The 12,500-nt window shown below is 45.2% G+C and overlaps 1 protein-coding gene across 1 annotated transcript in view; it reads right to left on the bottom strand.

The window, feature by feature from the left end:
* Positions 1 to 12,500, bottom strand: part of cers3a (ceramide synthase 3a) — a 32,672-nt gene that overhangs the window by 17,690 nt on the left and 2,482 nt on the right. Inside the window, exons 2-5 of the mRNA XM_083760137.1 lie at positions 6,462 to 6,636; positions 5,768 to 5,885; positions 2,123 to 2,241; positions 1,832 to 1,889 (exon numbers count right to left, since the gene is read on the bottom strand). Coding sequence (XP_083616263.1) covers positions 1,832 to 1,889; positions 2,123 to 2,241; positions 5,768 to 5,885; positions 6,462 to 6,634 — 468 coding nt within the window. The 5' untranslated portion in view covers positions 6,635 to 6,636. The remainder of the gene's footprint in view (positions 1 to 1,831; positions 1,890 to 2,122; positions 2,242 to 5,767; positions 5,886 to 6,461; positions 6,637 to 12,500) is intronic.

The following is a 12,500-nucleotide window of genomic DNA, read 5'->3' on the forward strand; positions in this document are numbered from 1 at the left end:
GGAAAAAACGAAAGGTACTGGTAGCTGCGTTCTGATGGTGTTACGGATTCTGACCATCTAGTAGACGATCCAGATTAATTCAACAAAACCATCAGAGCAAACCCGCAGGTCTCCGTTCTCAAACAGCACCCACTGGGCGTCACGTATATCCTCGTCAAGACAAAGTCTCCAGGTGCATACGTTGGTCAGACATACTATAACAGTCCGGCAAAATTTGTGGCCGGTTAAGACTCGCCCATGGCTCCCGACATGCGTGGCCGGTTAAGACACATACGTGCAGCCGGTTAAGACACGTTACAAGTGCATTTACTACAACTATGAACACTGAGGGGCCTCACGCGGTCTAAACATGATGATCTCATCCAGAACATTGCCAAGAAAAAATCCAGAGAGCCACTGTTGATGAAGACAAGCTACTCATCAATGTTTTGGGTTTTTTTTGTTCGACCTCATCGACTTCATTTCCGGGGGAAGTTCAAACGATGGAAGCCCCTCTTCCGGCTAGACTAGACAGTCTATGCCTTAGATAAAAATGACCAGACTTTTCTCTTGGCAGATGAGGAAAGGCTGGGAACGAGGCTACTTCAAATGGGGGGTATACCTTTCTTACTCTGAAGGCTCATTCATATAGTCTGGATTTTCGGTGGTGAGGTGACCACCGAACTACAACATGACGTCACGAGCATGACGTCACCGCCACCGCCCAGCCCCTTCTCTCTGTTTTTTACTCACCATCACTCAACGTTATTTCAACTCCGGTGGTCAACCCCCCCACCGAAAATCCAGACTACCGGTATATGAATGAGCCTTAACTGGTAGACATGGTACGTCGACATGCCCAGACCTGTCCTTCTTCTGTCTCCAACAACAGAATAGCACTACGTAAGTCCCCTATAGACGCGGTCACTCCCCTGACATTGTGTGGAATGGCACTATAGACGTGGTCAACTCCCCTACCATTGTGTGGCGTGGCACCATTGTCACGGCAGAACCCTGAGTAGAACCAGTGTAAGCAGGTTTATTTACTTCAAACGTTTCGGCTATAACAGCCCTCTTCAGTGTGAACTCTGAAGAAGGCCGTTAGCCGAAGCGTTTGGGTGTATTTCTCTCTCTGGTATGGAAGGCATTGTATTTCAGCATAGCGTGCGCCGTTCAAATATCTTATCCTGTTATCTCACGCAGTGTTATGACTTCTAAATAGCGGAAACTAAAATATTATTGCTGCTAATAATAAAGCAGGACACATACTCCGGGGTTTTTTTAGGTGACTCACTCAATTTTCGTCGATGCCAAACTTATTTTCTTTTTTTTTACTAATTTGAAAAACATTTTTGAATAGTTAAAGGTATATTCAGTGATTTCACTTAATTCAAATATCACTTATTTTTTTGTTTTGTTGTGATAATCCTCCCTACTATAGAGTGTGCTGGCCATATAAGGAGTTCCTCCCTGTCCCCAGTTAACCCCTGGGCGTCAAAAAACCTTAGGTTTCGTTTTTGACTCTCTATCCTGATTGGACGAAAGGCTGGGTCCCACAGCCAAAAACGAAACCTAAGGTTTTTTGAGTGAAATCACTGAATATACCTTTAAAATAGCCGATCTACAAGCTCACAACGTGTCGACGACCAGTTGAACTATTCAAAAGTTTTCAAAATAGTAAAAAAAAGAACTTTTAGGGATAACAGATGAGGTGTTTGGCACTGATCAGAACCCCCACGAAAGCATCGCATAGCATCACATACTTACACTGTTACATATTAGATGGAATCATAGCATCACATCATACATACATATTAGATGGAATCATAGTATCACATACTTACATACTTACATCATAAAGTGCCGCTATTCCTCCGATGAGTGCAAACAGATAGAAGGCAAACCTCCAGCTGGTGAAGACATGAATTACGATAGGATTTATTAGCAGCAATGTTGTTTTATCTGACAAGTGTGTTCATTTCATTGAATTACGGAAATTGGAATCCAAATGGGCCGTGCCTAAAGCATAAACACGTGCATGCATGCATGCATGCACGCACGTACGCACGCACGCACGCACGCACGCACGCACGCACGCACGCACACACGTGCACGTGCGCACACGCACACATGTAATGTTCACCTGGCCTCTCTGAACTTCTTCAGAACTCCGGGTCGGTCCAGGTTTCGTCTCCGTCTGAACCATCGCTCCACTCGTCTGACGGACAGACTGCTCTTCTTAGACAGCCCGTCAATGTCTGCCTGGACACACACACGCACACACGCACGCACGCACGCACGACACACACACGCACACACACACACACACACACACACACACACACACGAGAGTCATATTCTGGTTTCCATTTTCAAAGCTTGGATTCCCCATCGATGATGTCACTGGTGGACAGGTTTCTGAACTGCCCACAGCCCTCCTATGACACAGACTGGTTTCTGAACTGCCCACAGCCCTCATATGGGACACAGACTGGTTTCTGAACTGCCCACAGCCCTCATATGGGACATAGACTGGTTTCTGAACTGCACACAGCCCTCCTATGAGACACAGACTGGTTTCTGAACTGCCCACAGCCCTCCTATGAGACCCAGACTGGTTTCTGAACTGCCCACAGCCCTCCTATGAGACACAGACTGGTTTCTGAACTGCCCACAGCCCTCCTATGAGACACAGACTGGTTTCTGAACTGCCCACAGCCCTCATATGGGACATAGACTGGTTTCTGAACTGCACACAGCCCTCCTATGAGACACAGACTGGTTTCTGAACTGCACACAGCCTTCCTATGAGACACAGACTGGTTTCTGAACTGCACACAGCCCTCCTATGAGACACAGACTGGTTTCTGAACTGCACACAGCCTTCCTATGAGACACAGACTGGTTTCTGAACTGCCCACAGCCCTCCTATGGGACCCAGACTGGTTTCTGAACTGCCCACAGCCCTCCTATGAGACACAGACTGGTTTCTGAACTGCCCACAGCCCTCCTATGAGACACAGACTGGTTTCTGAACTCCACACATCCCTCCTATGAGACACAGACTGGTTTCTGAACTCCACACATCCCTCCTATGAGACACAGACTGGTTTCTGAACTCCACACAGCCCTCCTATGAGACACAGACTGGTTTCTGAACTGCCCACAGCCCTCCTATGAGACACAGACTGGTTTCTGAACTGCACACAGCCCTCCTATGAGAGACAGACTGAGTAGGGAAAAAAAATGTGGTATTTTATCCTGAACATTAGTGAGGACTATGAAGATAGGTTGAAAAGTGAACTGCAGTGGTCCTTACATTTGTTTTGTCGCTCTGTCTGGACAAAAGTGTTTGATAATTAAATTCCCTTAAATTCTAAAAAGCATAATCTAGTCGGACGTTGTCTATAGATAGAATCGATCAAAGCATTATCTTTTAGCGGAGAAAAGAGACGAGGTGCTGTGGTGAGACCTGGCTGTGTAATCCATCAGAGAAACCCTTTAGATGTACCGCGCTGCAGAAAACACACAGCGGGGGGGCCATGGAACTACACGCACGCATGCATGCTGTCAACCCATTCTGACCTGAGATCAGATTCATAACGAGGTTTCCACCGGACACACACTGGTCTGATGAACCCATTCTGACCTGAGATCAGATTCTAAAAATGTCAGTCGTTCTTCGATTTTTCAAAAAATAGCAGACCTACAAGCTCGTATCGCGCCACTCGGTGGCGCGATATGAGCTTGTAGATCTGCTATTTTTCAATAGCTAAAGCACAACATGATGCCGACACCAAAATGGGTGCCCGTTCAGAATGGGTTAAACACCTCTTGAAGAGATTAGTCGTGTGTGAAAAACCAGCAGTTCTTCCCTAATGACCTCACGAGGGATCGTACGTAGCCTATATCGCTATCCCTTTAACACCTGGAAACGCATCTGTGTCACCTTCAGTTTTGTTTTTGGCAGCAAATATTTATTTTAGTTTCAGTCATAGTCTCTCTAGTCGCTATAGTATGAGATCAACTGGCCATGGGTTTCTGGGCTATGGGATGAGATTACCATGGTTTCTGGGCTATAGGATGAGATTACCTGGTTTCTGGGCTATAGGATGAGATGGCCAGGATTTATGGGTTATGGGATGAGATTACCTGGTTTCTGGACTATAGGATGAGATTACCTGGTTTCTGGACTATAGGATGAGATTAGCAGATCTACAAACTCATAGCGCGCCACCGAGTGGCGCGATACGAGCTTGTAGGTCTGCTATTTTTGAAAAATCAAAGAGCGACTGACATTTTTAGAATCTGATCTCAGGTCAGAATGGGTTCATCAGACCAGTGTGTGTCCGGCGGAAACCTCGTATGAATCTGATCTCAGGTCAGTATGGGTTAAATAATGTATACTGTGATTTTTACAAATGATTGTTTTTCCCAAAAGTCCTGTGAGGGAATCTGCGCAGCCTATAACAGATTGTTGTGTTGCTGTGCTGGTAGATATCTCCTCCTTCAACAAAAACAGCGTGACTGTGATAGTCTGCCTATAGCTGTGACTGCGCCTATAGCCTGGGCACCATTCCATTTTGGGTTTATGAACCGGTCGGGGAGCAGGATGATATCGCCACGTCATGTTGTAGTATTGTTTTGTAGTCGTCAATCATCCGCAACTTCCCTTTCCCTCAAACCGATTTTTCTCAATAAAAGCTACAGGCTATACGAGAGCTTTTATTGTTACTCTTCCGGTTTGAGGGAAAGGGAAGTTCTGTTTGATTGTTCCTGCCTGATGACTACAAAACAATGACTAGTTAGTGATATAGCCTATACTTACTGTACACGGAGCGTGCTGTGCGCTCCCAATGCACGTGCATGAACACACCCCGCCAGGCACGTAGCGATGGCGTGGCCGCACACAATTATCATCAACGTGACTGTGAGAAGTGTGTGTTTGAGCGACAGTTTGTCTTTTCTCGCGTCTTTTCGCGTCCTTGAACAGTGGTGAGTTGTCTACTACCATCGTGCCTCATCCTTGTGTTCTGACGGTAGCCGTGTGTGTGTGTGTGTGTGTGTGTGTGTGTGTGTGTGTGTGTGTGTGTGTGTGTGCGCGTGCGTGTGTTTGCGCGCACATGTGTGGATTGTAGGCTAAGTGAGGAGTTGGACAACGTCAAAAACAAACGTTTTCAAAAAAAAAATCAGGTTTTTCTCAGGTCTTTTTAGTGGCGTTTTCTGTCAGCGTCTGTGTCTCCAGTCCTGTTGTATTTGTAGGCTATAACTCTACTGTAGGCTATGTCTGCGATGCAGACATAATGCTCTGTCTCCGATCAATCTCTGACAACCCATGTCGTACACGTGTGTGACAAATGAATGGCATTGCATCGGTGGTCGGAAAACACCCGGGACCATGCGTGCTCGCCAGTGATATTATTTGTTTATTAAGACAGTTTAGAAGCACCTTTTTGACAAATAAACGCAGCGTTCAGAGACATAATTTGACGTGTATTTAATGTTGGGCAGGTTGCAGGAGTTGTGAAAATGATCTGCTGCTGCTTTAGGGCGGGCTGGGCAGAGTCAAATTATTAATTCATGCGGGACCCACGGGTCATAAAAAACACTGAGCTGCGCAACGCTACTGGCCAGGGTTTCTGTGCTATATGGGATGAGATTACCTGGCAAGCTGGTTTGTGGACTATTAGGATGAGATTACCTGGTTTCTGGGCTATGGGATGAGATTACCTGGTTTCTGGGCTATGGGATGAGATTACCTGGTTTCTGGGCTATGGGATGAGATTACCTGTCCAGGGTTTCTGGAACGACAGGCGTAGTGCAGCTCCAGGATGGGGTTGTCGTCCACTCTCAGATGGACCTTCTCCTTGATGCCTGCGCTGGCGGCGAGGGGCGTGGCCACAAACCTGCACAGGGACGGACAATTAAGTGTAATCCCACTACCAGAATCAGGGTACCTACCCTAGGGGACACGGGGAGAACATGTGAGGGTACCTACCCTAGGGGACACAGGGGGGGAACATGTGAGGGTACTATACCCTAGGGGACACGGTGAGAACATGTGAGGGTACCCTACCCTAGGGGACACAGGGGGGAACATGTGATGGTACCTACCCTAGGGGACACGGGGAGAACATGTGAGGGTACCTACCCTAGGGGACACGGGGAGAACATGGGAGGGTACCTACCCTAGGGGACACGGGGAGAACATGTGAGGGTACCTACCCTAGGGGACACGGGGAGAACATGTGAGGGTACTATACCCTAGGGGACACGGGGAGAACATGGGAGGGTACCTACCCTAGGGGACACGGGGAGAACATGTGAGGGTACTATACCCTAGGGGACACGGGGAGAACATGTGAGGGTACTATACCCTAGGGGACACGGGGAGAACATGTGAGGGTACTATACCCTAGGGGACACGGGGAGAACATGTGAGGGTACTATACCCTAGGGGACACGGGGAGAACATGCTGTACCTTTCGAACATGAACCTGACCGTGAGGAAAGCCAGGGCGTAGGGCAACGTGACGTAGAGGTGCGAGGCCTTGGCGTACACACGCCCGTCTCTGTCCTCCAGATCGACCCACGTCAGGTTGACGGGCAGCCACACGCGGTCCCACCAGAACCAGTCGTACAGAGAGGACCACATCCCTAATGTCACCACACACACACACACATACGCGCGCACAAACACACGCACACACACGTGTAATATGTAATTTGTGAAACAGTGTGAAAGGAGCCGCTGTCCTGTGTGTCCGACACACTTAACACAATATACATGACGTTTTGGTAGCCATAGGCCTACATACAGCTAACCAGTTGAAGACACTACAGATTTACTGTGGTTTTGAAATATCTGAGCTCATTAGGGTTTTCTGGTCAGTGGGGTGACGTAACATCGGGCAGCGGAATTTGTGTAGCAGCACAAGATAAGAGTATAAGATGAGAGCAAGGTTCAACTTCCAAGGTTTCTTTATTGTTATCTTTGGGTGAACAAAAGAGTCTTTACAGACACCGTCACAAACTGTACAGTCAATCTGTCATGAACTATAATCTGTGTACTGTGTACTTGTGTTATGTAGTGATGCCCTAGTGTTTCCTGTTCTGCCTAGTGGTGTTTAGCCGTCTTGTCTCACCTCCCTGTGATTACTAGTTTTCTCCACCTGTGTCTCCCAGCCAATCCCAGTGTTGATTGTTTGTTCTGTTCACCTGTGTATTGTGATCCCTGTGTCTACTTAAACCCTCAGTTCCTTGTGTCCCCTGCTTGAGTATAGACGTTGTTATGGTGTTCTGTTAAGTAGTGTTTCCTGTCCTGTGTGTATTCTATGTTATCCTGAGTTTTGGGTGAATAAATTCCTCTGCAATTATTGACCTCCTGCCTTTGACCAGTCAGTTCTGCATTTTGGGTCCTATACTTCGCACCGTGACACTAAATGTCAGGGAGGGACTAGTGGAGAAGAGATCCAGTAGAACTAAATGTTAGGGAGGGACTAGTGGAGAAGAGATCCAGTAGAACTAAATGTTAGGGAGGAGAGGCATACTTTGATTAGAGTACATAGCATTGGTCCGACTGGATTAAGGTTGGTGTGGGGTGCGTTAAAACGACCAGATTAAGGTTGGTGAGGGCTGAGGGGTGCGTTAAGGCGACCGGATTAAGGTTGGTGAGGGGTGCGTTAAGGGTTGGGAGAGGGTTAAGGTTAGGTTTAGGTGTGCTGCCCCGTGGGAGGTTAGGGTTAGGGTGAGGGTTTGAGATATCGGACCAATGGTATGTCTAACCAAAAGCATGCACCCTAGTGGAGAAGAGATCCAGTAGAACTAAATGTTAGGGAGGGACTAGTGGAGAAGAGATCCAGTAGAACTAAATGTTAGGAAGGGACTAGTGGAGAAGAGATCCAGTAGAACTAAATGTTAGGGAGGGACTATTGGAGAAGAGATTCAGTAGAACTAAATGTTAGGGAGGGACTAGTGGAGAAGAGATCCAGTAGAACTAAATGTTAGGGAGGGACTATTGGAGAAGAGATTCAGTAGAACTAAATGTTAGGGAGGGACTAGTGGAGAAGAGATCCAGTAGAACTAAATGTTAGGGAGGGACTAGTGGAGAAGAGATCCAGTAGAACTAAATGTTAGGAAGGGACTAGTGGAGAAGAGATCCAGTAGAACTAAATGTTAGGGAGGGACTAGTGGAGAAGAGATCCAGTAGAACTAAATGTTAGGAAGGGACTAGTGGAGAAGAGATCCAGTAGAACTAAATGTTAGGGAGGGACTAGTGGAGAAGAGATTCAGTAGAACTAAATGTTAGGAAGGGACTAGTGGAGAAGAGATTCAAGGAAAAGGTAGAAAAGAAAAGGGTGCCATTTGTTCTTATGCCTTTGATGGCAATTGGATGATTTGAGGCATTTTGTTCCAAAAATGTGTTTTGCAAAAATCCACCTATTGGTGGCGCTATAACAGGCCAATGTGAAAAGGGTGGGATATATTCCTCAGCCTAGTAGGAAAGTGCGTGATAGATTTCACGTAAATTGCACGCTGCGTTCATGATTTGAGGCTTTTTGTTCAAAACGGGCCAATCCTGCAAACTTTGAAAGCCAATGTTAACCAATTAGGATGGAATATGAAATATCGGACATATCCGTCTTGAACACATGACTATAGAGATAGTGTGTAACAATTTGGACTGAATCTGGAGGAGTAATATCAAAAAATGTGTTTTACAAAAGTTGGCCTCCTGTTGGCTGAGTGTGTGTGCAAAATTTGGCATTGACCGGGTTAACAGTGCCAGATATTAGCTGTTCACAGACGGACACACGCGCACGCACGCACGCACGCACACACGCACGCACGCGCACACACACACACACACACACACACACACACACACACACACACACACACACACACACAGAGTGCAAAACATACTCTCTCCCCATTGTGGAGACAATCAGGCATTACGACACCATCAAGGCCCTGCCAAAATACGTTTTTCTGGACTATGACTAAAACTAAACATTGCGGTCAAAATTAACACAGAGTAGAGATAACTTTGATCAAAATAACAATTCTTCTACATTCCATAATTGTGTAGAAATCTTGTAAATTAAGTTTTTGAGTGATTGATTCATTGAAATATGTAATTAACAGTTTGCAGAATATAGGTCAATTTCAAGCACAAAACTGTTAACTGTGGACGACACCATAAAGCATTACAACAGGGTCCACCATTTTCAATTAATCAGAACATTTAGAGACGTACAAATATAGACTTCTATATAACAAAGATAATAATCTAAAATCCTCATAAAAGGAGGTAAAAAGGGCAAAGTAATAATAATATACAGTGAGGGGACAAGGGGGTAGGGGGGGACTTTTTTTTACGGGGGCTATAGTTTCTAATTTCAGCCGTGCTTTGAGGGCGGTTTTGAAGGAGTCAAGGGACTCGCGTCTTAATGACTGTTGGTAGGGGGGTTCCACATTTTGGTGGCATAGGAGCGAAATGAGTTCAGACCCTTGTTTGAGCCGAATCTGGGTTGTACATGGTCTGTTGAACGAAAACAATAAATAAACTCTTGAGAGCATTGAGAGTTGTTTCAATGTACGCTCTCAAGAGTTAAAGGTCTAATAAGGGTCCATTTGGTTACAAACTCTCTGTCAGTTAGCTGCATGGGGACCGCCTGGAACCCCCTCAAGGACCACGGGTGGTCCCCGGACCACTGGTTGAGAACCACAGCAGGTGCATGGTCATAGAGGCTCCTGGAGGTTAAGGGTTAAGTTTCCAAAACAAACATTGACACAACGGTCCACCCTCACACACACACACACACACACACACACACACACTCACACACACACACACACACACACACACACACACACACACACACACACACACACACACACACACACACACACACACACACAGGTCCTCCCTCTTCCTCCAGATTCCACTCCACACCCACGTTACGCACACACGCACACACACACACACACACACACACACACACACACAGGTCCTCCCTCTTCCCACTTCTACAACATTGCCTTTAATTGATCATTTATTAAAAAAAAAAAATCATGTCCTCACTGTACTGCATTACTGCTTGTTTTTTAATGTCGTTGCCTTGCTTTTCATTTATTCTCCATTGTTCTGTAAAGCACTTTGAGCTGCATTTCATGTCATGAAAGGTGCTATACAAATAAAGTTTTATTATTATTATTATTCCTCCAGATTCCACTCCACACCCACGTTACGCACACACGCACACACAAACGCACACACACACACACACACACACACACACACACACACACACACACACACACACACACACACACACACACACACACACACACACACACACACACACACACACACACACAGGGAACAAGGAAGAAAGAGTGGAAGAAAGAGTGAGAGAGAGAGAGACAGAGACCGACAGACAGACAGACAGACAGACGTAAGAGAGAGAGAGAGAGAGAGAGAGAGAGAGAGAGAGAGAGAGAGAGAGAGAGAGAGAGAGAGAGAGAGAGAAACCCGCACTGGGCAGAGTCTGTTATGTGTGACTCGACCCTGCATGATCTGACAACTCATCACAGAACAAACCGGTTTAATGTCGTTTACACTTTGACGACATGCTGGCGTGGCAAAACCAGAATGAATGAATCAGGGGGAAACCAACCAACCAACCAACCAACCAACCAACCAACCAAACAATCAACCGGTGTCGATTTCGTCAAACCAAAACTCTGACATCAATATACAAACAGGCTATACAAATCATGGATCAGAAACCGACGAGATGGCACATTTGTGGCATTTAAAAAAAAATACACTTTTTACGTTTTAATGTTGTGATTTTTTATACCATCAAATTGTTTTTTTTGTATAATATTATTAGTATATATATTCCTTTTCTTTTTACTAGATTGGGTTATTTAAACTAAAGTGTTACCGTACTTAAAGTCTCCTGGTGGTGAACATTGGCACAACTCACTGTAAGCAATGCATCTACGAATTGTAATGAGCATGTGATTGTGATGTCCATATCAAATAAATAACAACAAATAAAATAAAAACATTTTCCTGCCTTTTTTCCACTGACGAAAACTAAACAAAAAATGTAATAAAAACGAATCCACAATGACCAAAACTAAGACTAACTATATGGACTAAAATGTTAGGGAGTGACTAGTGGAGAAGAGATCCAGTAGAACTAAATGTTAGGGAGTGACTAGTGGAGAAGAGATCCAGTAGAACTAAATGTTAGGGAGTGACTAGTGGAGAAGAGATCCAGTAGAACTAAATGTTAGTGAGGGACTAGTGGAGAAGAGATCCAGTAGAACTAAATGTTAGTGAGGGACTAGTGGAGAAGAGATCCAGTAGAACTAAATGTTAGTGAGGGACTAGTGGAGAAGAGATCCAGTAGAACTAAATGTTAGTGAGGGACTAGTGGAGAAGAGATCCAGTAGAACGAAATGTTAGGGAGTGACTAGTGGAGAAGAGATCCAGTAGAACTAAATGTTAGTGAGGGACTAGTGGAGAAGAGATCCAGTAGACAAAATGTTACTGAGGGACTAGTGGAGAAGAGATCCAGTAGAACTAAATGTTAGGGAGGGACTAGGTACGAATATGTTCGTACCTAGCAGATAACGTCCCATAGGGGGTATGAATATGTTCGTACTTAGCAAAAACCAACCAAGTGTCGTGGCCTATAGTTATTTCCAACAGCTCAATCAAACAAACAAAAAAAGATATAATACCAGAGAGGATGGTAGATGGAATCTCATTAGCTTAAAAAAAAAGAAGAAAAAAAGGCCCTGGAGTATGACTGAAGACATGATGTTTGCTGTGTGTGATTATGGTAAGCTTACATTTCAGATGTGTAGAGTGGTGGGTGTGTATGATCTGTGGGTGTAGATGTGTAGAGTGGTGGGTGTGTATGATCTGTGGGTGTAGATGTGTAGAGTGGTGGGTGTGTATGTGTGGGTGTATATCGCTGTGAGGACGTCCTTCCTTCTAAGCTTACATTTCATATCACAAACAGAGCAAAGACTCCTGTAACTTTAAACAAAAGAAAAGAACATGAATGTATGAATGAATGGATGGATGAATGAATGAATGAATGAATGAATGAATGAATGAATGAATGAATGAATGAATGAGAAAGTGCAAATGGATTATGAAGTACGATTGAAGTATGAATGGATAATATTTCCGACAGTGACGTAATCAATGACAACGCTAACAGCTGTGTCACCATTTATTGCAGTGCAGTGTGTGTTTGCGGGGGGGGGGGGGGGGGGGGGGGGGGTCATATCAGCTATATAAATATGATGACAAAGCAATTAAGTGAAACACATGGTCTCGTTACAGCCGCCAATAACAGTGGGATTTGACTGAAATATTGTAATGCAAAACAATAGTGAGGGAAGCTTGTGTTCACATGGTGATGAAAACAATAGTACGGGAAGCTGGCGTTCACATGGTGACGTGTTGATGTCAGCACATGTTTACAGAC

Source organism: Protomyctophum parallelum (genome assembly GCF_964188405.1).
Source record: "Protomyctophum parallelum genome assembly, chromosome: 2".
NCBI classification, from domain to species: domain Eukaryota; kingdom Metazoa; phylum Chordata; class Actinopteri; order Myctophiformes; family Myctophidae; genus Protomyctophum; species Protomyctophum parallelum.